Raw genomic sequence first — 23650 nt, 5'->3', positions numbered from 1 at the left:
ATCCATTTCCACTAGACTGGTAGGCGCTGTTGACCTGTCTCTGCTCAGGTGTTAGTAGATCGTCTGCTGGTCTCCCGCAATTCAAGGCACATCAGGTGGCATGTGAAGACAATGGATGCTGCGTGCATCTCGGATAGCGAGGAGCAATTGACTTGTCACTGCGGCTGGTCCTCACGAGCGAGAGAGGCGGAAGCAAAAAGGAACTCTGTACAGCAACTACAGCGGCGTACCGCTCTACGTCCCCTTCCACACCCTCGATCCCGTCCAGGCTGCAGTACAAACTCACACTTATAGTACAGCGTTCCATCCCTCCCATCTCGTCTTCCATCCCTCTAGACTCTAAGAAATCGAAATGGTGACATTGGTAGTCGCGTTGAGTTACTCCTCTGGGAGGGAGGCATTGCACTGATACGAGGAGTTTACTTCTCCTCCGGGTACATGGCCTCCTTCAGCGGGATGCCGAGCTCCTCACGTATGGGCTCGAGCTCCTGGAGGTACTCCTCGTACTGGGTCTTGTTCTCCACCTTGAACTTGATGCCTGCATCGCCGCGTTAGTAAGCGTTCGCCAATCGTAGTCTGCGACGCAGCCGGGACACATGCACCACATTTGTGGCATGGCAGCTGTGAGTGATCTTGGTGCTGGATAGCTAAACATGTATTACATGTGTTTTGAGTGACGTACCCTCAAAAACCCGGACAGCGGAAGGGAAGTCGTTGACGCGGCGCGCAGCGCGGAGAGCGGCGGTTATGACCGTCGGCGAGGGGACGAGATCGTAGGCGAAGCAGTTGTTCAGGTTTCGCTGTGTGTTCGTCAGCTCCAAGTCCGCGATTGAGCGAGCCTTTGCTTGTTGCAGAGCTCCGCGATCGCGGTGCCGGTGCTCTGCTCGGAACGGGCTGTAGACGTACCTGGAGCTCGAAGACATCGTTGACCTTGTCAAACTCCTTCTCGTATCTGCAGCGAAGCAAGTCAAGTCAGCAACACAGCTCTAGCACAGCCCAACAGAGCTCAATGGCTCCCTCCTAGCCGAGGTACCCCCTTCCTCTACACGGCGGCGGCCACCTCCACGGTGCGTCATACCTGGCAGTGAACTCCTCAAACGTCTCTTCGGCGTGTTCGCTGCATCGGATGGCCGACTGGGAGAAAGCACGCTGGGCGGTCCAGGCTACGGGGCTGGCGCGGTAGGCCGGAACTCGCAGGCCCACGCGGGAGACCCTCGATGCGGCGCGCACGAAGGACATGGCTGCTCAATGGCCGGGCGGAAAGCTGGACAGGCGGTTTCGGGGGCGGGCGGGCGCGCAATTGGGTCGAAGGGAGAGCGGAGGTGGTGTCGGCGGGTGGAGGCAGGTTAGCTGATGTCGAAGCTTGGGTTTTGCGTTGCAGCTGCACCATCACCTGAGGCGAGCTTGGCGCCTTTGATACGTTTGCACACAAAAGTGGGCCGCACCGGCACCGTGCCTGCATCTCGCGCTCGACTGTCGAATGACATCAACCCGTGTGATCGGGCATCGAGAACACGCACGCCATGGTGGTGATTATGCATTATATTCTCATTGCTACTCCGTACGGAAACATAAAAACACCGTCATCGTACATGCTATCTAATCGCTTGGACACCCATCCAGATGCGACTTTTCGTGAGGAGCGCCTGCATGACAAACTCCAAGACGCGTGATAATTACAAGGAGATACTGAACTTGCCATCCAGGGTTTGGTTGTAATGAAATGTAACGTTGGGAGTCGCGCCATCAGCATGAGGGATAAGACTCCCGGTGGCAGGATGAGCTGGGCAGCCTCCAACAGCGCCAAAATGCGCCGACTGGCGAGACGATCGCAGAAGCCTCGGGTGCAGAGATCAGAGCTGGAGTGAGTCGACGCTCCACTCAATCCTTTCTCGCATCACCAAAGCTGAATCCCACACGTCTCAAACTCGTGTCCGCGCTTGCGCCGACCGCCTCCTTGACCGTGACAACCACGCCAGAAGCAGCGGAATTAGGCCTTGCGAGAGCGAGTGGCCCGGCCGTTCGGGGTGGTGGACACGCCTGTAGTCTGGCCGTTAGCAGAGACATGCACACTCTGAGAGAGCCTGCGCCTCGCTTCACCAACCGTCGGTACCTTCTCATCCTTCATCTCGACCAAAGCGCTGGTTGCCCTGCGGCGGCCCTTGGGCACCGGCTTCTTGTAGGTCGCAAGGTAAAAGAGGATGAAGAGGAACAGGTACGACGTGATGATGCAGATACCGGCGATGGCGGCGAACTCCTCGCCAGCACACTTGCCCATGTTGGGAAGGTGAGGCCAGTAGGTGCTGGTGAAGTAGGTCCAGGAGGCGAAGTAGACAAAGCCTGGGAGCAGATTGTTAGCTGCTTGTCTGGCACAAGGGAGATCAGGCGAACTTACCGAGATCCAGCACAAACTGGATGATCTGCATCATCGTAATGTACTTCTTCCACCAGATTCTGATGCCCCGGGCGCTCTGGAAGTAGTACCAGTACATCACAACATGGACCATGAGGTTCAGGGTGATGACAACCCAGGAAACGGAGGTGTGACCGATGAGCTGCGTGTAGCAGAGCAGAGCCGTGGCGCCATGGTGGTAGGTGTGGAGGAATGCTGGTACGATTAGCGATGGTCGCAGCGTGCAATTGAGTTCACATACTCAACGGCTTCTTCTTCAGGAAAAGGAAGCACGTGTCGATCAGCTCCAGGAACTTGGTAAGGTAATTGAGCTACGTCTGTTAGCTTCGTCCCAACAGGCTTCTTCTCGCAGGAGAGCACCCACGTAATAGAGGATAACCATCTTATCCGTCCAGCCGCCCGCATGGTCGCAGACCGCGAAGAAGATGCCGTGGCGCACGACTGTGGGGATGATTTGTTCGAGAAACAGTCCTAGTAGAATTGCGCTAATCGCCGTGAGGTAAAAGTTGTGTACTTTGAACAAGAAGTTGAGCTTGAAAGCCTCGCGGCCTCGCATCAATTCCCTTCCTCCAAAGATCACAATATAGTACGATACAAGGATCGCCGTGCACGATTTGATGGTGGAGATGGGCGTCTCGCCGGGCACGAACCGGAAGTCTTGCGGCTTGTATCCGACGGCGGACTCGTAGGCCTTCTCGAAAATGGGCCATAGCTGCAGGCCAAACGGCCGGTCCAGCGTGGGCACGCCGACTTGGATCCAGTCAGGCTTCGACATGTTGCGCGATCGCAGGTCGCGGGTCGCAGGGATTGTGGAGGAGAGGCCTGGAAGCTGTGCAAACACGGCGAGACGAGCAATAGCGCAAGGAAAAAAGAAAGATGGCAGCAACGGCCTAAAGAATGACAAGAAGGTGTGAGGAGGGAGGAAGGTGAGCCCTGGGGGTTGAGGTATGAAGGGTCGCGGTAGCGGTGGTTGGTGCGTAACTTTTACTTCGGAACCAGAAAGGGGGAGATGACAGCCGCGTCCCGAGCCTTCCGAGCTAACGCACACTGGTCTAAACAACAAATTGCCACGAACGTTGCTATGACATCCCGAGGCAAATTGCCGCGTCTTTGATTGGCCCTGTCGGCGTAATGATGGTTGGCTGGGTAGTTACACCTGAGTAACTCTACGAGCGCCATTGTGCTGAAGGTACGAGTGCCCGCAGCTCTACAAACAGTCGCATGTTTGTTTCGCACATCAGCTCTGAAGGTCACTCTTCGGCCATGATTGCTACCTCTGTGGGGGACTGTCACGCAGTTTTCATGTGTTGCACGTTGTGGATATGCATTACATTATACTCTAGGTTCTCAATTGTGCGCTGCCCCGAACTGAACGTCACGAAGTTTGCTGTCACAAGCAAGAAGCCTAACTAACGGGCATGCCAATCACCGGGCGAACACATGTGACCAAAGCCGAGGCAGAGTCAGCCAAGGTGGACCTTTACATTCAATGTCTATCCGAGTGTATCAAGAAAAGAGGCCTACCATCTGTTCGTCTCCAGCCACCGTACCGTATTAGGAAGGACAGGAAAGACTCCACGCCGATATATCCTATGTGAAGAAAGTTCATCTCGCTTTTTGCCGCATGCCGAACCAAAGGTAAGCCGTCATAAAACGCTTCCGAATCGCAACTGCAGCCGTTTCCCAACATGATAGATAAAGGTAATAGGGTTGGGCCAAACACGCCCGCCGAGAAAAGTGTATATCGCGAAGAGGACCAAATCAAGATGCTAGGCGGCTCTACTCGTCGCCGCCTTTCCACTAGGAACGGCCCGGATAGTGCCGTTGGCATTTGGATTGCGAGAGAGGTTGCTGTTGCTGCCTGACGAGCTAGGACGACTGTTGCTGCGCGGACGACCGGTGGACGACCTCCTTGTGTGAGACGCCTGCGTCCGATCCTCTCGTGAAGAGACGTGTCTCCGCTGCATCGAGCAAGCACACATGTCAGATCAACCGGAACCCAGAACCAAAAGCAAATCTTGACAACGAAAAAAAGCCTAGAAGGTCTAGGAATAAAATTAAAAGTACAATGATTCGGCCGTAGAAAATGCTCATGTTCAATGACGCTCGTTCTAGGACTCAAGAATCAACGTACCGAAGTCTGGCTTCCCTGCCGTTCAAACTCCTTTGGCCGCCGGTCTTTGGCGTCATCCTGCAGCCGAAGCGCCTCCATTCGTAGCGGATCTGAGTCATCTAACCGCATGGGCGAGCCCAATTTCGAAGCGACCTTGTTGTCTACCAAGTCGCCGTTCTTCCTGGCTTCTGCGAGTTTCTCGAGCTTTTCCCATCTGCTTTGTCGACTTCGCTCACGCTCACTAGCGTTATTCTGTGATTCGGCATAATCATGCGAGCAATCATCAAACAGCTGCGGGTTTACCTCCATGAACAATTTCATGGCATTATACACCATCCCGTGGATCGTCCTGTCCTGCGTCAGCTTCGCCATGTAGATTGCGATCGTCATGCTTACCGATTCCAGTGTCCTTTCGAGTTCTCGTATAACGGTGCAAACATGATAGGCAAGATGACCTCCACGTTGTCGCTGACAAGGTTACAGAAATACTCGTTGTTCCAGAAGTAAAGTGCTCGTTCAGCAACCTGGAAGTGTGGACTTGCAACGGACTTGGCTAGTTGATTGAAGAGTGGTTCCTGAACCTTGGCAAACTCGGCGGGGTCCATGACCTCAAAAATATCTTCAACCTCGTTCAGGAACATGACCTCCTTCGTGCTGTTGACCTTTGGCCAGTATCGCAAGAGACCCAAAACCACCTGTCTCATTAGCAGTCGTTCGAAGAAGACTGTAGAGAGCTGTGAATCAAACATACCTCTTCAGTCAATGCAGCATCCTTTTCCAAGAATTGTACGATGCAATACGCCAGCTGCGGGTGGTACATGCTGAGACTCTTCACCTTGTGCATTGGCAGCAATACACGCGTTAGGAACAACTTGTGTTCCTCTTTCAAGGGCAAGGCAAACCCATTGATGATCGATCCGAGGATCTCGAGCAGCTCTGCTATGCCGTTGAAGCGCTCAGTCTCATAGCTGAATTGGAAGAACACGTTGTTGATGGAGCGACGAATATACGAGCGGAGATTGAGAAACTTTCCGTATATCCTGTGAAGGGTAGTCTTCAAGAAGTCGCGTTCTCTTGGGTCTTCTGAGTCAAACAGTTCGAGTAGCTACGGAAGGATTAGTCTGAAGGCTGCTAGCAATGGAGGGTTCAACTGACGTTCAGAACAAAGCTGTGGTCGATGTAGGCTTTGGCAATGTTGGTGTTGAAGTCCTGACTCTCGATGAAGCGGAGGAAGAATTCGTACACCACCTGGATATGCGGCCAGGCAACTTCCAGTACAGGCTCGTCCTCTTCCGGATCAAACGCCTCCCCTTGTGGATTCATAGGTGGCGGGATTGGGCGGAACAAATTCTTCGCGAACATCTCAACAACGCGGGGATACATTCGCTCCGTGATGACCTGACGATTGTTCGCAACGTAGTCTAGCAACTCATGTAGCGCCAGACGCTTAATTTCCTTCGACTTCATATCACCGCTCGCATCATTAAAGTCGAAGATAATATTGCACTGGTCAAGCTTCTGCATGAACAACTCCTCGCGTTTATTGGGCGGCACCTCGTGGAAACCCGGCAGCTTCTCCAGCTCTCTTTGACGCTGGTCTGAGATGTCGAAACGTGACGAATGTTGACGTTTAGGCGTGCGGATGCCTTCTACGTTGTCCTTGGGTGTTGTCTGCAAGCGATCGAAAATCAGCGACTTCTGGCCCGCCTTTGGGGGCAAGAGGTCGCCCGGCATGGTCTCTGCTGCGCCTGGGGGTGGAATGTGCTGTTGCTCGCCCGTTAGCTACGGATCGTCTGCGCACGTAACAATGTGTTGCACTTACAGGAGCACTCGGGCTGATGATGACGCTAGGTGCTAATGGCTGGCCTGCTCTGTGGGGTGTAGCAGAACCTGGGGCACTGGCGCTACCAGCACCACCGAAGCTGCCTGTGCCCTGCTGTCCGCCAAAGGACGAACCTGCTCCAAGAGAGGTCGGTACGCCTGGCTGGCCTGGCTGGAGGGAGCCTGCACTCCCTGTTGCCCCGTCACCAGAGGGGAGGGGCTTGTTGCGACCATCGGTTAATTGCGTCTGCGAGGATGTGGGCGTAGCGTGCGCAGAGCCGGAGGGCGAGTTGGAGGCGCCGTGCGAGGGCGACGAAGTGCCGTTATTGGAGTCCTTCTTTTTGGAAGTCGACTTGTCTGATTTGGCTCTCGCAAGCTGTTCGTGCTGGGCATGTTAGCGTTCTGCGCCGCTAGTTGGGGGCTGCCCGATTGTGCAGCATACGCATGCCAGCGGGACGCTGTGTTCGGGGATCGGCTTACCACCCTCTGCCTGAAGCCTTTCATGGCGATGAAGTGCGCGAGCCAATGTCAGGCGTTGCAGGAGGCGTGCGGCGACGCTGGAGGAAGGCGGACCGACTAGGGCTGTTTCAAAGGCGGCCTGGCGTGAGCGGCAGCCGGCAGCGCCAATGGAAGCGACACAAGAGCGCGCTCGGTGGGTTCGGTGGTGGTGGTGGTGGCTCGCAGGTCAAGCAGACATGGACGGGGCACGGCAAGCGGGCTGCACGTCGTCGCTGGTGTGAGGAGCTTAGGGAGACGCACGGTCGATGTCAGAGGGTCGTCGGGAGGGGCCGCAGGAGGGGGGCCTTGGCAGCGACGGCCAGCTTGCGAAGGTAGGACGGCGTGCGTTGTCGATGGGGACGCCAGCAGCAGAGAGGGATTGCGAAGTTGAGGAGATGCCGTGGAGTCGAGGAGAGCCCTGGAGATGCCCAGCCCAGTGCTGGTAGCTGCACTAACTAACTCGAGGCCCGTGCCCATGCACACCACCCCGCCCATATCGAGCGCGCAACGCGGACGAGATGGTGTGGTGCCCGCGCGAGAACGCCAGCGTCACCGCAGCCGTCGCGACCGACGCAGACGCTGCAGACGGCCAACCGGGCTTCTCTGTGAACTGCAGTGCAGCGCAGCCGCTGCGTGTCCGCCAGCGCTGCGCGGCGAGGCCACTCTGCCAGCGGTCCGCTGCGTCCGAGATACGCTAGGCCGGCGATTCACTGCGATACCCTGCCCCGTGTGTGTATGCGGCGAGGACGCTGCCATCGCCCGCACCATGGACCGCAGAGACGCGGCCGAGCACACCGCGCCGTGGCTGCAGATCCCCTCTCGCGCCGTCTCTGTCGTCGAGCACCCGTGCCTCGTCAACAACGTTGACAAGGGCATCGTCTCGCTAGGCGGGCCTGTCAAGCTTAGCAAGGTCAGAGGCGTACTGCCGCCGCTGGACGGCATCACCGCGATGCTGCAGCTGACACAACCCCCAGGCCTTGAGGTCCAAGCTAGAGCCGCAGCCCACCGCGCAGGGGCAAGATGCCCTTCCAAACGTCATATCCGTCTCGTTGCGCCCAGACGATCCGCTTGCCAAGCGCTTGCTCTCAACGCCTGTCGCAACCAGCAATCTGCTGCTGAGAGTGACAGTGCCCAAACGCACCGGTCGCAAGCGCAAGCGTGGCTCCTCAGGTCCATTCCTTGCCGACGCAGACGTGGGCGCGGCGAAGGACAAGTTGCCAATTCCTCAACACCAAAAATCGCATGCAGACGCTGCAACCATCTTCCGCAGCTTGCAAGACAACGCGTCCAAATATGATGTCTCCGTGGCCGGTGTGATCGACGAGACACATCGTTTCCGGAGTAAGTCTACCACCATCCCATTGCTCCGATGCTTCTCCCTGACTGTCCAGATCTCCCGGACCTTCAATATGCGGCTTCCACAAACAGCATCATGCTCAAGATCCGAGACAACGTGCTCCCACTAAGCTGTAGGTCTCACTCACACATCTTCTGCGCAACTGGTGTGCTGACCCCAACGCAGTTACAAAACTAAAGAATTTCGATTTGAGCACGGCTGCCGGACCCGACTTGACCAAGGATGTTGGGCCCTCTGCAGAATTTCTGCAGGTCCAAGTGGCACACAACTACCGCTTCCAACAGAACCACTACGTCAAGTACAAAGACGACAACGGCGCCGTCGCCGAGGTGAACCTCCACAAGAGCCTGGCATGGTCCGGTTACTCCATCATCAAGCCCAACGCAGAGAATGTCCCCACAGCCCCGAAGTCGAACCTACCTGCGGAGTCAGATCTAACGCCCTACGTGCAGGAGCTCATCCGTAGCATCCGTGGGGAGCTCGAGAAGCGGCCCATCATCACCCGCCATCTGCTTTACAACACACTTGGCTGGGACAAGCGCGATCGATTGCGTCAAGCTGCGGTATATTGCGGATACTTTTTCGAGACTGGACCGTGGCGAGAGGCACTCATCGTGTGGGGTGTTGATCCGCGCAAAGACCCAAAGTACAGATTCTACCAGACTGTGTCTTTCTTGTCTTACAAGAAGACGGGTACCGCTCGACATTTCTCACGCTTTGACAAACACGTGCGAGATCTAGCCCAATGGAGCGCACAGGACCTACGGCAACAACACATATTCGACGGTGTGCACGTCTCGCGGACAGGAAATCTCTTCCAGTTCTGCGACGTGACTGATCCGCTGATTCAGCGCATATTGTACACCAAGGACATCCGCACGGCTCCCGCGCCAACGGCACAAGGCTGGTTCCACATTGGGACGTGGGCCAAAGCAACGGTTGTTCTCAAACACAAGATGAATACCATTTTGGGTGGCGACACGCCCGACAATTCCATATACGAGCGTATTCTCGCATGGCCTGAGCTGTGGGACGACCAAACGTTCTTTGCGCAGTATACGAAAGAGTTCCACGACAGAGAGGCGATCCGGGGGAGGGGCGTTGAGCACACGGTCATGAGAAATGTGCGCTATGCGGCGAGGAATCCGCGATATGCATTTGAGAGGTTGGAGGCGCAGCAGAGCCAGCCGCCGGGCGCAGAAGATCAATCCGAGGACATGGAGGAAGTTGAGATTGAAGAAGATATGACGGAGGTCCCAGAACGGGCCGAGGATATACTCAATGAGGGCGAAAATGAGTATGACGATAGCGATGACGAAGTGGAAAGGATGGTCGACGAAGAAGATGATGAAGACGATGAGGATGATGAGCTCGAAGAGGGGATAGATGGGGTGTTGGAAGAAACCATGGATGAGGATGCCGATGGAGAGTGGGAGATTGATGATGTGCCAGCCACCTTTGGCTTTGGTGGTCTCTATGACACGTAGCCTCCAGTGTGCACTTCGAGATGACAGATCGATTCTGGTACAAGACTCCGTGACACTGTAGTACGGGCACACTATGGCCTGGCATTAAGCAGGATGCTTGCCCTAGCCGCTGCATACAATTTCCATCAGATTTATCTACCATTTTCATGTTTCCCGTGCTCGAAGATGTGACTGCACATAGACCCAGTGTATCGGATATGTATGAAGATGTTCATTTCGAGTTATCTGACGTGTACTGCTGTATCGTTACCAGCCGAGCGCTGATTGTGCTCTTACACCTGGTGATCAGTCTTAAAACTGGATTGTGCACCTTTGTAGGCTCCTGCATCAGTATTAGTAAGTGAATGTCGGCCATGCACTCACAGACTACAGATTTGGAGTCGCCCTACAGTGTGACTTACCACTAGGTTTATCGTGCTATTGCTCAGCAAGTAATTGCGAGACAACGACGCGTTATCCTGTTCATTTTGCTGACACGTTATCGCTGGTAACAGTTGTTTCCTGCGTTGATGTAAGGACTCAATTTAAACTGCTGCTACGCTAGTTGGATCCTGCATCGCTGACCCGAGGGTAATTCAAGCTACTATATGTTCGCAACGTAGCCTTGAAAACGGATGCACAGCTCTCGGGTTTACGAGTGTCGGTTCGGTGATGTCGTTGAACTCACACGCATTTACCAATACATGCAGGTACGGGCTCTATCACGACATGACATAGGGTCTGACATGATTGTTTATACTTCTAGAGCGCACATGATCCCATACAAACTCGATCTACTATACAGCTGTAAAATGCCAAATTCACAGTCTGTCCTGGATTCTCATAGCTACAAACTTCAGATTTGGTCGTTAGCCGTGGAGCCTAGTTGGGCAAACATCATGCTCTTACCAGGGCTCATAGTCCGCGTATGGGAGATGGCCTTCTGCAAGTATTGTAGAGAATTCCGAGTTTACCCTGCACCTACTATGGCTCAGACGTGGCGTGGGCAAACTTTAAGGCGATGCTCAACTCTGCAAAGGAGTGTGAGTTGACCCTGGATCCACTGTGGCTGAGACGCGAAGCGACGCTTGTGCCTGGGGTCCGCCGCAGGACGCCTAATTGGAGCGCGGTGCGGCTGCGGCTTTACGGCTACCCAAAATTACCAGGTCCCTTAACCAATAACATCGAATAAAGGTTCCGTCTTTTATCTCAGTAACACTTCGGGGTCGCAGCGGGCTGCTCTCTCAAAGTTCAGTTCGTGAGTGTAGTGTAGTTCGCGACAGCATCACGCATTTGGGTTGGACGCGCCCACCACAGCTCACCTGCTCCACGCGCTCTTTCCGAAACTTAAACAATTTTAATGCACGCTTAGGCCCCCGCAGCCTGCACATTCCTTTCCAGAACATAATTAATCACAGCGCGGCAGGCGCAATCCGGCGCCGCACCCAACGAGCAGCTACACGACCAATGGTCCTGCCCTCGACAGCAACCTACGATCGACGAATCCTGCGGGTGCGCGCGCACCGCGAGAGAGCCGGGGAGCTGGACGAGCAGCGCTGAGCTGCCCAGTATCCCATCATGGCGTCGCATCCCAACTTCGAGGCCATGGCCGCGAAGCTTAGTGACCCGAGTCCAGGTACGCTGCTCTCTGTAAGCATGCCTCTGTAGTGCACACGGCTGACGCGCCCTCCAGATCACAGAGTCAAACTGGCCCAGGCCATAGACATACGGGACAACATCGAGACATACTGCCAGGGCCAGCAGTATGGCGCCTTCTTGAACCACATGGTGCCCTTATTTCTCAAGGTTCTCGATGGCACGCCCGTCTTCATATCTACGTCTCCGGACCAGGTGAGTAGACGCACCCATAGTGGTACGCATCCAGACTGACACGGCGTGCAGCGGCTCCGGAACTGCGTCCTCGAGATTCTGCACCGACTGCCCATGAGCCCACCGGACGCGCTCGAACCACACGCTGCGAAAATTGTGGACAAGCTGATGGCTTTGGTGAGGGAGGAGAACGAGGACAACGCGGTGCTGTGCATGAAGACTGTCATGGACTTCCTGCGACACCAGACGAAAGTGCTGCAGGACAAGGTGCAGCAGTTCTTGGATCTGATCCAAGAGATGTTCGAGACCATGGAACAAGCTGTACAAGACACCTTTGACAACGCGACGCCGGCCCCGTCAGGACAGGGCGTGCCGTCCACGCCGAGCAACCACCAGTATTCCCAATCTCCACGGCCAGGCTCACCCGCAACATCCCTGACCACGGGGCCCGCCGGCGACATCAACGCTGAGCAGACGCGCATGCTGCTCAAAGGCACACATTCGTTCAAGGTGCTCGCAGAGTGTCCCATAATAGTCGTCTCGCTCTTCCAGGCCTACCGGAACGTGGTGAATCGGAACGTCAAGCAGTTCGTTCCGCTCATCAAGAACGTGCTGATGATCCAGGCGAAGCCGCAAGAGAAGGCGCATCAAGAAGCCGAGGCCCAGGGCAAAATCTTCACTGGGGTGAGCAAAGAGATACGCAACAGGGCTGCCTTCGGCGATTTCATTACGGCCCAAGTGAAGACGATGAGCTTCCTGGCGTACCTGCTACGAGTGTATGCGCAGCAACTCAACGACTTCCTGCCGACGCTCCCCGACATCGTAGTGCGGTTGCTGAAGGATTGCCCACGCGAGAAATCCAGCTCCCGGAAAGAGCTTCTGGTGGCTATTAGACACATCATCAATTTCAACTTCCGGAAGATCTTCTTGAAGAAGATAGACCAGCTTCTGGACGAAAGGACACTGATAGGCGATGGACTCACCGTCTACGAGACCATGCGACCACTCGCCTACAGCATGCTGGCCGACTTGATTCACCACCTCCGCGATTCTCTCAGTAAGGAGCAGATAAGACGCACCATCGAGGTCTATACCAAGAACCTCCACGACACATTTCCTGGGACAAGCTTTCAGACCATGAGCGCGAAGCTGTTGTTGAACATGGCTGAGTGCATTGCGAAGCTCGAACCGAAAGAGGACGCTCGATATTTCCTGATTATGATACTGAATGCCATAGGTGATAAGTTTGCGGCTATGAACCGTCAGTATCACAATGCCGTGAAGGTTTCTGCAGCATACAGTACACCCTCCATCGATGCGGTAGAAGAGAACCATTTGGCCGTACCCGACCAGCTCCCTGACTGGGATGAGATCGATATCTTCAACGCAACGCCCATCAAGACATCAAATCCGCGGGAGCGCAGCTCGGATCCGATTGCCGACAATAAGTTTTTGTTCAAGAATCTTCTTCATGGGTTGAAGAATCTGTTTTACCAACTACGGGCTTGCAATCCACAGAAAATCAAGGATGAGATCGACGCTGCGAATGCATCAGCGAACTGGCACGAGGTCTCTTACGGTTACAATGCAGAGGAAGTGGAGGTTTTGATCAAGCTCTTCAGGGAGGGCGCGAAGGTCTTCCGATACTACGGTACCGATAAGCCGTCAGAGACCAAGGGCCTTTCTCCGGCAGATCTTATGGCGAACCAGCACATGATGTCAAGCGGGAAAGAAGAGAAGGAGCTGCTGGAAACATTTGCAACTGTCTTCCACCACATCGATCCCGCCACTTTTCACGAAGTCTTCTCATCGGAGATCCCCCATCTGTACGACATGATGTTCGAGCATCCTGCTTTGCTCCACGTGCCGCAGTTCTTGCTCGCATCGGAAGCCACCTCACCGAGCTTTGCTGGCATGTTATTACAATTCCTGATGGACCGTATCGAAGAAGTCGGTACATCAGACGTCACGAAATCTTCTATTCTGCTTCGTCTCTTCAAGCTATCGTTCATGGCCGTCACCCTTTTCTCTGCTCAAAATGAACAAGTGCTGTTACCGCACGTCAGCAAGATCATCACCAAGTCCATCCAGTTGTCTACTACCGCAGAAGAGCCAATGAACTATTTCTTCCTTCTCAGGTCGCTGTTCAGAAGTATAGGCGGCGGTCGATTCGAGCATCTGTACAAGGAGATACTTCCTCTCCTGGAAATGCTTTTGGATGTTCTGAACAACCTCCTACTCACTGCGCGGAAACCAGCCGACAGGGATCTCTTTGTTGAGCTCTCCTTGACCGTACCGGCCCGGCTTAGCAACCTTTTGCCGCATCTGAGCTACCTCATGAGACCCCTGGTTGTAGCATTGCGCGCAGGCTCAGAGCTTGTTGGACAAGGGTTGAGGACACTGGAATTGTGTGTCGATAATCTCACGGCGGACTATCTTGATCCAATCATGGCACCCGTGATTGATGATCTGATGGCCGCTCTCTGGGAGCACTTGAAACCCCAGCCATACAGCCATTTTCACGCACACACCACGATGAGGATACTTGGTAAGCTAGGCGGCCGTAATCGCAAGTTCATTACCGGTCCACCTCAACTGAACTACAAGCCATACTCCGACGACGCAGCGTCCGTTGACATCCGCCTCATTGGTTCCACCAAGGATCGCGCATTTCCAGCTGTCATAGGCATCGACACGGCTATAGCGAAGCTTCACGAACTCCCTAAGCTTCCTGCGGCAAAGAAATCCGATCCTTTTCATAAACAACAAGCTTTTAGGCTCATCACGTCTCACACTAAGCTTCTTGTGGGTTTCGACAACCTGCCCGATGACTTCGCGCAGCTCATTCGGCTGCAAGCCAACGATTTGTGCAACAAGAAGACAGATGCCGGGGCGGATTTAATGACACTGTCTGAGCGTAGCAAGTCCGTCGTCAAGAAGGGTGTTGAGCAGGAGACCTTGAAGAAGCTTCTCAAAGCATGCATCTTCGCAATTTCCATCACTGATCTGAAAGTTGACGCAGACGCCTTGGTGACGAACCTTGCGAAACATTTTACTCTCTTAGAGTTAGGGATGCACTTTGCGCATGAAAAGCATAAGGGAAGGCCATTTGACGTTCATTCAGGGGAGGGTCCGGTCACGATAGACACTGATGTGTTCTCCGACGCTCTCGGCGATTCCCTTGCATCCGAGCATCAGACTGTCCGCGACGCCGCTGAGCAAGCCATCATCACGATGCGCGATACCGCAACAATAATCTTCGGAAGTCAGGAAAAGTTGGACAATTTTCCCTTCTTCGAAGAGCTCTCCAAGACCTTCATCCACAACTGCTACGCCGATGACTGGTTTATGAAGTCCGGAGGCACTCACGGTATCGAGATCGTCATCAAGAAACTGGGACTGGGCGATACATGGATGCAGAATCGACATCTGGAGCTTATCCGGGCACTTACTTTTGTCATGAAGGACATGCCCACCGACCTAGACTCCAAGACGCGCATCCAGGCGCAAGGCCTCGTAGAAGACTTGATCCGGCGATGCTACAAATCTGCCACGGAGGAAGAATGCAAGAAAGTGGGAGGTCCTCTGCACAGGATCTGCGGACAACTTGTCGCCGATTTGTCCCACATGAACAAAAATGTGCGGGAAGCTACGCAGAAAGCATTCCAAGTCCTTTCCGAAGTGACCGGTCGGGCTGTACATGAGCTGATCAAGCCAGTTAAGGAACGCCTGATCGTGCCGATTTGGACGAAGCCCCTTCGCGCCCTTCCATTCAGCATTCAAATCGCGTATATCGACGCGATTACCTTCCTATTGAAGCTCAAGAACAACATCCTTGAGTTCAACGAGCAACTTACCAGGCTCCTCATGGAGTCCCTCGCGCTGGCTGATGCAGAAGACGAAGGTCTCGCCACCAAGCCTTTCGAGCAACGAAATGCCGAGCACATCGTCAATCTACGAGTCGCTTGTATTCGTCTTCTTTCCACCGCTCAAACCTTTCCGGAGTTCAGCACTACACCTCCAAATCAGACGGTCATCCGAATCATTGGCGTGTTCTTCAAATGTCTTTACTCGAAGTCTCCCGAGGTTATTGAAGCTGCCAACGCTGGCCTTTCTGGTGTGATATCAGCAACGAACAAGCTTCCGAAAGATGTACTGCAGAGTGGCCTCAGGCCGATACTGGTCAACCTCCAGGATCCCCGAAAACTATCTGTCGAGAATTTGGATGGATTGGCTCGCCTTCTTAAACTACTTACCAATTATTTCAAGGTTGAGATCGGTACCCGACTGCTAGATCACCTCAAGAACATCGCAGATCCGGTTAGTCTACAGAAGATATCGTTCACTATGATCGAGCAGAACCCAAAGATGAAGATAGTAACGGCAATATTCAACGTCTTTCATCTGTTACCTCCGGCAGCCATCAGTTTCCTCAAGCAGCTTATCGAGAAAGTCATCGAGCTGGAAACAGCCCTGCGTCGAACTCACTATAGCCCGTTCCGGGAACCGCTGATCAAGTACTTGTGTATGTATCCCAAGGAGGCTTGGGAGCACTTTTCTCCGAGTATGAAAGATGAGACGCAGGGAAGGTTCTTTGCGCAATTGCTTGAGAACCCGGAGAGCGGCGCTTTGCGCGAGGAGCTGATGAAGGACATTCCCAAGTTCATTGCTTCTTTCGAAATCGATGGGTCAGAGAAAGAGAAGTACCAGGCGCAACTCAACGCTATCCACGTTGCATATGCGATGAGCCAGTTCAAGGAAACATGCGAATGGCTTGTGGGCAAGGAGGACCTGAGGAAAGCTCTGTTTGAAGCTGCACGTTCCTTGGAGAAAGCCCTTCGGCAGAACACCGTCGACCCTACGTTGCGACTCGCGACAGAACAGGCTGGCGAACAGATCATGACCGTGTTTACCACCTACTTGCGATACGATCCAGACAACATTGACTTCTTCTTTGAGCTCATCGACGCGGTAACTTCTGATGACTTCAAGGCTCATCCAATACTGTTCGACTTCATCTACGAACAGATGGTGTCAAACGAGTCTGTGGATTATTGGAAGGCACTGGTACACAAGTGTATCGATCTCTATACTGGGCGCACTTCCTCGCAAAAGACGAAGACGTTCATCTTCCGATATATTGTCAATCCCATCTTTGCGATGGATGCCAAGCGCAATTGGGACACCTTGTTCGGCAACGAAGCCAACAAGGGAACAAAGTTGGTGGACCGCAACATGACTGATACGATACACAATAGGCTATGGAAACCGCAAGCGTTGATCGACACATCAGAGGAGAGCGCTCAACTTGGTGTCGATCACTCGCGCATGGAACTACTCCAACTTACGACACTACTCCTGAAGCATTATTCAAGTGTGATTCAGGAAACTCGAAAGGACATTATCCGGTTTGCATGGGCGTATATTCGACTGGAAGATGTCATTAACAAGTACGCCGCTTACGTGGTGATTGCGTTCTTCATAGCGGTGTACGACACGCCCTTCAAGATCGCTAGCCAGGTCTATCAGACACTTCTCAAAGCCCATCAGAATGAGGGCAAAGCGCTTGTCATGCAATCGCTGGAGCTGATGGCACCGGTCCTGAAGAAGCGTCTTGGTGGGGCAGATCAAAAGTTTGCGATCCCAAGATGGGCTCAGATCCCCCGGAAAATTCTGTCGGAGGAAAGTTCAAACCTGCAACAATTGATGAGCATCTTCAATTTCCTAGTGCGACATCCGGACCTTTTCTATGAGGCTCGCGAGCCCCTTTCTGCGATCATCATTGCAGCATTACCGAAGATTGCCCAGCCGCCGAACCCGTCTACGGAGGCAAAGAAGCTCGCTTTGAATTTGATTAGCCTGATCAGGACCTGGGAAGAGCGAGCTGCGAATGAAGCAGCACATGGCACGGATCGCTCTTCGCAATCCCCACAAGCGTCCAAGAGGCGAGCAGACGGTTCCATTGTGCCTCCCACTTCTGCCAAGGGTTTCGTGGCTGCGCCTGGCATTCGCATGATGCTCGTCAAATATCTCATTTCATTCATTGCCTATCTTCCGGAACGCTACCCCGTGGCAACACCCAAACCCAAGGACACGCCAGCCATGCCTCCCACCAATCCACAACCCGCCGAAATTTGCCGGAAAGCTGTGCAGCTCCTACATGATCTTTTGTCCCCGCGCCTCTGGAACGATCTTGAACTGGACCTCATTCTTACCAAGAAACTGGAAGAGATATTGATCTTGGAGATGAAGCAGGATGACAAGCAGGAGGTATTCACCACTCGGATGATCAATTCTTTAGAGATCGTCAAGGTTATTGTTAACGTAAAGCCTGATGATTGGGTGCTTCAACGCGTGCCGCAGTTCCAACGGATGCTGGAGAAACCTCTTCGATCCGAGCACGCCGATGTGCAGGCCAGCCTACAGGCCGCAGACGAAGGCGAGGACGGCGCTTCGAGACTACAACCTACCTTGAAACGCATTCTCGGCGTCATGCCAGAACCTATTAAGGACGAGGAGGGCAACACGGAAGAGACACCTTCGACTAGCTTTGTGGGCCTGCTTGGCACGATTGCTACAGAGGCCCTATCGAACGGTTCAAACATTTGTGCTATCAACATCTTGTGGACGCTCTGCCAGAAGCAGCCGGAAGAGATCGATCAGCATATTCCACAGCTTATGAAAGCTTTCCAGGGGAAGATGGCAAAGGATCATCTCACGACCAATAATGGCCAACCTGGCCAGCCCCCCGTCCCACCTGGTACCCGGCCTGACAGCGCTACTCCACCACTAGATCCCCGTGAGGCAGAGATCCAGACCGACCTAGTGCTCAAAGTTGTGGATATCCTAGCTGCCCGGATGAACGAGCTCGGCGAGAATCGTCGGCCGTATCTTAGTGTGCTTGCGTCCTTGGTTGAACGATCTCAAAGTACTGCGGTGTGTACCAAAGTGCTCGATCTCGTGGAGGAGTGGATATTTGTCTCTAACGAGCCTGTTCCGACACTTAAAGAGAAGACGGCGGTGCTCAGCAAGATGCTTCTCTTCGAACACCGTCCGGATACGTCGCTCCTCAACCGCTTCCTTGATCTTGTCATTCGTATCTACGAGGATCCGAAGATAACGCGCTCAGAGTTGACAGTCCGAATGGAGCATGCCTTCCTCATCGGCACCAGAGCCCAAGATGTAGAAATGCGCAACCGTTACATGACTATTTTCGATAAGAGCTTAAGCCGTACCGCAGCAAGCAGACTCAGCTACGTTCTTGCTTCTCAGAACTGGGATACTCTCGCCGATAGCTACTGGCTAAGCCAAGTTATTCACCTGATGTTTGGCTCAGTCGAAATGAACACCCAAGCACAACTTCATCCTGAGGACTTCCGACTACCGCAGAACTCTTTGGTCTTTGGCACCTACAGCAGAGATTCTCGCATCTCCGACGTCATGGTTGATGATGAGCTCGACAATCTTGTCGCTGGCCACCGTCGCTTCTGCAACCAGCTCGGCGATATCAAGATCAAGGACCTATTTGAGCCTCTAGGGCACCTCCAACACATGGACAGTAACCTTGCACATGATATATGGGTTGCGTTCTTCCCGCTTGCCTGGACTGCTCTCACAAAGGACGACCAGAGCGACCTTGAGAAGGGCATTGCCGCGTTGCTGACCAAAGACTATCACTCTCGCCAGCTCGACAAGCGCCCGAATTGCGTCGCAAGTATGTTGGATGCCATCGTGCACGCAAGACCTCGTGTCAAGTTCCCACCTCATATCATGAAGTATCTTGCTCGTTCGTACAACGCTTGGTATACTGGCGCTGTGTATATGGAAGAGTCAGCAGTCAATCCCATCGTCGATACCGAGAAGCTCAGAGAAAGCAATCTTGACGCGTTGCTCGAGATCTATACCGGCATGCAAGAAGACGACTTGTTTTATGGCACATGGCGCAGGAGATGCCAGTTCATCGAGACTAACGCCGCGCTATCGTACGAGCAGATCGGAATCTGGGATAAGGCCCAGCAGATGTACGAAGCTGCCCAGATCAAGGCTCGGACTAGTGTTCTACCATTTTCTACGGGCGAATATATGCTTTGGGAGGATCACTGGGTTCTCTGCGCTCAAAAGCTGCAGCAGTGGGAGGTTTTGAGCGACTTTGCCAAACACGAAAACTTCAACGACCTATACCTGGAAGCGACCTGGAGGCACTTCGAAGCGTGGCAGAATTCTGAACAACGAGAACAGCTTGATGCGACCATCAAAGCTGTCAGCGACGCACCAACGCCGCGACGAGTTTTCTTTCAGACATTCATATCACTGCTTAAGCTGCATTCTAAGCAGGAAACCCAGCCGGAGTTTCACAGGCTATGCGATGAGTCAATCCAGCTCTCTATAAGAAAGTGGCACCAGTTGCCTCGTCGCATCACTCAAGCGCATATTCCACTCTTACAGCATTTCCAACAATTAGTCGAACTTCATGATGCGAGTGTGATCTGCCAGAGCCTTGCGCAGACGACTCAGGCCAACCTTGATCACAAGTCGCAAGAACTCAAACTATTGCTGTCCACTTGGCGCGACCGCTTACCAAACTTCTGGGACGACATCAACGCATGGCAGGATCTGGTCACCTGGCGTCAGCACATCTTCCACCTCATAAACGGGGTCTACTTGCAGCTGCTTCCCCCCAATCCTAGCAATCCTAGCGGTAATTCATTCGCATATCGTGGGTACCACGAGACTGCCTGGATTATCAACCGCTTTGCCCACGTCGCTCGGAAGCACAACCTTCCAGACGTCTGTATCCAGCAGCTCAGCCGCATATACACCCTCCCTAACATCGAAATCCAGGAAGCTTTCTTGAAATTGCGCGAGCAAGCGAAGTGTCATTACCAGAACAAATCAGAGTTGAACAATGGTCTAGATGTTATTAACAACACCAATCTCAACTACTTTGGTAATCAGCAGAAGGCTGAATTCTATACTCTCAAGGGGATGTTCCTCGCGAAGCTTGGTCAGAGCAATGACTCCAACGATGCGTTCGGTACAGCTATGATCTTTGATCTAAAGTTGCCAAAGGCATGGGCTGAATGGGGTCGCTACAACGACATGCTCTTCAAGGAAGATCCTTCGACCCTGGACAAGGCTGAGGCTGCTTTGAGCTGCTATCTGGAAGCGGCCAGTCTGTACAAGAACGCGAAGTCTAGGAAACTCTTAGGTCGGGTGCTTTGGCTACTCAGCCTGGACAACCCTGAGCGGCGTCTCGCAGAGAAGTTTGAGGCGTTCCAAGGTGATACGCCGGCATGGTATTGGATCACGTTCATTCCGCAGCTGCTCAATAGCTTGTCGAGGCCCGAAGCTCCTATCGCTCGTTCCATCCTCGGGAAACTGGCCAAGACATATCCTCAGGCGCTTTACTGCCATCTTAGGACGACTAGGGAAGACATGGTCACTCTCAAGAAAACCCACGAGCAAAAGGAGAAGGCAGCCAAGCAGAAGCAGCAACAGTCTCAAGGTGTTCAAGGAACCCCAGGTGCCCAGGGATCACCAGCTCCAAAGCAAAGCTCTCCCGACAATCGTCCTGGATCAAGTGCAAGCGGAAATCGACCTGCGTCTGCGAACGGCGAAGCCAAACCTGCCACCAATGGCAGCACTGGAACGGTCAAGGCCGAAGTGACCGCGCAAGACGCATCGAATGGAACGACTACCGAAGAGACCAAACCACCAACCCTCAAACGACCCTGGGACCATGTGGAAGAGATATCGGCAATTCTCAAGACGGCTTTCCCGCTTTTGGCGCTTTCAATGGAGACGATGCTCGATCAGATCCAAAAGAACTTCAAGTGTCCTCCGGATGAGGATGCTTATCGATTGATCGTCGCTCTGTTGAACGATGGTCTAGCATATGTTGGTCGTTCTCCTGGCCTCTACGGGCAGGAGGTCAGACTTCCCTCGTCCACTGAGGCTAACATAACACGTTTTGCCGAGTCCGTACTACCGCCACACATCCGCAAAGCTTTCGAGCTTGATTTTGTCACCAACAAACCCACCATGTATGAATACATCCAGAAACTACGTATGTGGCGGAACAGGTTTGAAGAGCGCCTCGATCGTAGGAGGCTCGTCGTCCCTCTCGAATCGTACACCCAGCAGCTCAGTGAATTCCGCTTCCTCAAGTTCGATGATGTGGAAGTTCCAGGCCAATACTTGCAGCATCGGGACAAGAACTCTGATTTCGTTCGGATTGAACGTTTCCTGCCAGATGTCGACGTAGTGCGTGGCATCGGTATATGCCACCGTCGACTCAAGATACGCGGTCACGATGGAAGCATCCATCCGTTCGCCATACAATTCCCTGCACAGAGAAGCTCCAGGAGAGAAGAACGTATTCTGCAACTTTTCAGAATCTTCAATGGCATCCTCTCGAAACGTAAAGAGAGCCGAAGGCGGAACCTGCAATTTCATCTCCCTCTCATGGTGCCTATTACACCAGTTGTGCGCATGGTACAGGACGACGCTTCTTATATCAGCATGCAAGGTATTTTTGAAGACTACTGTCGGAGAAACAGCCTTAACAAGGACGAACCTGTTTTGTTTAGTCTGGAGAAGCTCAAGGCTCTCAATCCTGTAAGGCCCCCGAACCTTCGCGTGCACAAAGAGCAATCTGACACCAATATGCAGAAAAACATCGAACATGCCAACAGCATTCGCTTCGAAACCTTTGCCGCTGTGCAAGAAAAATATGTGCCGCAGACCCTCCTCCTGGACTACTTCCGCAGCACATATCCAGTCTTCGAGGACTTCTGGCTGTTCCGTCGCACCTTCAGTTATCAGCTTGCTGCGCTGACATTCATGACGTACGTCATGCACATGAATTCGCGCTTCCCTCACAAAATCAGCATCTCGCGCGGCAGCGGGCGTGTCTGGGGCTCCGAGCTCATCCCTTCCATGGCAGTTGGAAAGCCGATCCTGCACAACAGCGAGCCGGTGCCTTTCCGTCTCACGCCGAATATGCAGACCCTGATGGGCCCTCTTGCACTCGAAGGTATCTTCGCACCTTCTGTCATGAGCATTGCGCGGTGCCTTATCGAACCTGAGGGCGAGCTGGAGATGCAGCTCGCCATCTTCATGCGCGATGAGATGAATCACTGGTTCACCAGCCAGCACAAGGGGTTGACAGCCGAGAGCCTACGGGAAACGGTGCAAACGAATAGTGATCTGGTTGTCAAGCGGGCCACGAGTATGGGCAGTCTGCCACAGACGAGCAACTTGCCGGCGAACCAGACGATGGTGGATTTGGTCAGTACTGCGGTCAATCCGCTGAAGCTATGCCAGACGGATGCGCTGTGGATGGCGTATCTTTAAGGACGAGACAGGGAGATTTTGTACTATGTGCCATATGGATCAGGTCGGAGTTTTGGTTTTGTGGTGATCGTGGCATTCATAGATCGTGGTATTGCTAGCATGGCGCTCACGCGGCGCAATATGGCCTCTTTGAAAGGGCAGTTAGTTTGGTGGATTGTTAGAGATGCCCGATTTGATTAAGTTTGTAGTAGATAGTTGATCATTTATACCAGGACTGATCAGCAGATCAATGCAGCCCAAGTCTTTGGACATGACCCCTTGCAATCAGGTTCAAAGTTCGACCGTTTCCGATCGTGCGGGCTACACGTTTCGCCAAGTCTGCGCCGGCCCCACAGCGGGAAGCTCATTGGTGGGTTGCCCAGAGACCGATGTCGCACGCAGCCTTTAACTTCATTCCCACTTCTAACTTCCCATAGAACACGTCAGGAGAGCCATCGCACACGTCACAAAAAATAACTACGTCGCCGATAGAAACCCCGGGGTTCTAGTGCCATGTTAGTTGATTCCGAGTGAGCCACCGAGAGCAAGGGAATCGTGGGCGGTAAGTATTCAATGTCACTGCGCAGCATATGACATAGGTGGAGAAGTAGTCGGTATTTGATTGGTTGTGAAATCATAACTAATAAGATCGAAGCAGATAGAGCCACCTGAAACTGTCAACACCCCCAAAGCCCTGTAGAGACCAGCGCCGGCCCCTCAACGCGCACACAAATGCTAAACCCCAAAATCGCGAATCTTCAGAACACCAAGGGTATCAAAAAACCAATCGCTGTGCGAACCAAAAGCTAAAGGAAGGA

General features: G+C 53.4%; 5 protein-coding genes across 5 annotated transcripts; 2 read left to right on the top strand and 3 right to left on the bottom strand.

Annotated features, from left to right (window-relative positions):
- Positions 1-188: 188 nt before the first annotated feature.
- Positions 189-1342, bottom strand: CC84DRAFT_1169619 (cytochrome c oxidase subunit VI). The gene is made up of 4 exons (XM_018179702.1): positions 1079-1342; positions 907-952; positions 683-800; positions 189-538 (listed from the first exon to the last, which is right to left on the bottom strand). Exons 1-4 carry the CDS (start codon positions 1237-1239, stop codon positions 420-422), a joined length of 444 nt encoding a protein of 147 aa, XP_018029891.1. The 5' UTR covers positions 1240-1342; the 3' UTR covers positions 189-419.
- Positions 1343-1526: 184 nt separating this feature from the next.
- Positions 1527-3385, bottom strand: CC84DRAFT_1131514 (GNS1/SUR4 membrane protein). The gene is made up of 4 exons (XM_018175900.1): positions 2778-3385; positions 2655-2724; positions 2396-2608; positions 1527-2340 (listed from the first exon to the last, which is right to left on the bottom strand). The coding sequence occupies exons 1-4, from the start codon at positions 3186-3188 to the stop codon at positions 1991-1993; spliced, it is 1044 nt and encodes a 347-aa protein (XP_018029890.1). The 5' UTR covers positions 3189-3385; the 3' UTR covers positions 1527-1990.
- A 1006-nt stretch (positions 3386-4391) lies between these two features.
- CC84DRAFT_408427 (serine/threonine protein phosphatase 2A) lies at positions 4392-7060 on the bottom strand. Its single transcript, XM_018186079.1, has 6 exons — positions 6828-7060; positions 6349-6732; positions 5682-6290; positions 5278-5631; positions 4923-5221; positions 4392-4875 (listed from the first exon to the last, which is right to left on the bottom strand). Exons 1-6 carry the CDS (start codon positions 6849-6851, stop codon positions 4539-4541), a joined length of 2007 nt encoding a protein of 668 aa, XP_018029889.1. The 5' UTR covers positions 6852-7060; the 3' UTR covers positions 4392-4538.
- Positions 7061-7379: 319 nt separating this feature from the next.
- CC84DRAFT_1169614 (uncharacterized protein) lies at positions 7380-9815 on the top strand. The gene is made up of 4 exons (XM_018179701.1): positions 7380-7755; positions 7820-8186; positions 8237-8314; positions 8368-9815. The coding sequence occupies exons 1-4, from the start codon at positions 7612-7614 to the stop codon at positions 9687-9689; spliced, it is 1911 nt and encodes a 636-aa protein (XP_018029888.1). The 5' UTR covers positions 7380-7611; the 3' UTR covers positions 9690-9815.
- Positions 9816-10956: 1141 nt separating this feature from the next.
- On the top strand, positions 10957-23091 carry CC84DRAFT_1264449 (uncharacterized protein). Its single transcript, XM_018185310.1, has 4 exons — positions 10957-11304; positions 11362-11519; positions 11571-22115; positions 22170-23091. Exons 1-4 carry the CDS (start codon positions 11247-11249, stop codon positions 22851-22853), a joined length of 11445 nt encoding a protein of 3814 aa, XP_018029887.1. The 5' UTR covers positions 10957-11246; the 3' UTR covers positions 22854-23091.
- Positions 23092-23650: the final 559 nt, after the last annotated feature.

The sequence above is a fragment of the Paraphaeosphaeria sporulosa genome (assembly GCF_001642045.1).
Source record: "Paraphaeosphaeria sporulosa strain AP3s5-JAC2a unplaced genomic scaffold CC84scaffold_15, whole genome shotgun sequence".
In the NCBI taxonomy this organism is placed as follows: Eukaryota; Fungi; Ascomycota; class Dothideomycetes; order Pleosporales; family Didymosphaeriaceae; genus Paraphaeosphaeria; species Paraphaeosphaeria sporulosa.
This window is presented reverse-complemented; position numbering and strand designations above follow the sequence as displayed.

Excerpts from the sequence above, each read along its gene's own strand:
- CC84DRAFT_408427 (XM_018186079.1), bottom strand. The coding sequence starts at position 6,851 with ATGAAAGGCTTCAGGCAGAGGGTG. Across the intron at positions 6,291-6,348 it reads TCATCAGCCCGAGTGCTCCT|CACATTCCACCCCCAGGCGC; the intron begins GTAAGTGCAACA and ends GGCGAGCAACAG. Across the intron at positions 5,222-5,277 it reads ATGCTGCATTGACTGAAGAG|GTGGTTTTGGGTCTCTTGCG; the intron begins GTATGTTTGATT and ends CTAATGAGACAG.
- CC84DRAFT_1169619 (XM_018179702.1), bottom strand. The coding sequence starts at position 1,239 with ATGTCCTTCGTGCGCGCCGCATCGAGGGTCTCCCGCGTGGGCCTGCGA. Across the intron at positions 801-906 it reads ACGATGTCTTCGAGCTCCAG|CGAAACCTGAACAACTGCTT; the intron begins GTACGTCTACAG and ends ACGAACACACAG. Across the intron at positions 539-682 it reads CGCTGTCCGGGTTTTTGAGG|GCATCAAGTTCAAGGTGGAG; the intron begins GTACGTCACTCA and ends GCGGCGATGCAG.
- CC84DRAFT_1131514 (XM_018175900.1), bottom strand. The coding sequence starts at position 3,188 with ATGTCGAAGCCTGACTGGATCCAAGTCGGCGTGCCCACGCTGGACCGG. Across the intron at positions 2,725-2,777 it reads AGATGGTTATCCTCTATTAC|CTCAATTACCTTACCAAGTT; the intron begins GTGGGTGCTCTC and ends TAACAGACGTAG. Across the intron at positions 2,609-2,654 it reads CCTGAAGAAGAAGCCGTTGA|CATTCCTCCACACCTACCAC; the intron begins GTATGTGAACTC and ends TAATCGTACCAG.
- CC84DRAFT_1169614 (XM_018179701.1), top strand. The coding sequence starts at position 7,612 with ATGGACCGCAGAGACGCGGCCGAGCACACCGCGCCGTGGCTGCAGATC. Across the intron at positions 8,187-8,236 it reads CGAGACACATCGTTTCCGGA|ATCTCCCGGACCTTCAATAT; the intron begins GTAAGTCTACCA and ends CTGACTGTCCAG. Across the intron at positions 8,315-8,367 it reads CAACGTGCTCCCACTAAGCT|TTACAAAACTAAAGAATTTC; the intron begins GTAGGTCTCACT and ends ACCCCAACGCAG.
- CC84DRAFT_1264449 (XM_018185310.1), top strand. The coding sequence starts at position 11,247 with ATGGCGTCGCATCCCAACTTCGAGGCCATGGCCGCGAAGCTTAGTGAC. Across the intron at positions 11,305-11,361 it reads GCTTAGTGACCCGAGTCCAG|ATCACAGAGTCAAACTGGCC; the intron begins GTACGCTGCTCT and ends CGCGCCCTCCAG. Across the intron at positions 22,116-22,169 it reads AGCTCAAGGCTCTCAATCCT|AAAAACATCGAACATGCCAA; the intron begins GTAAGGCCCCCG and ends ACCAATATGCAG.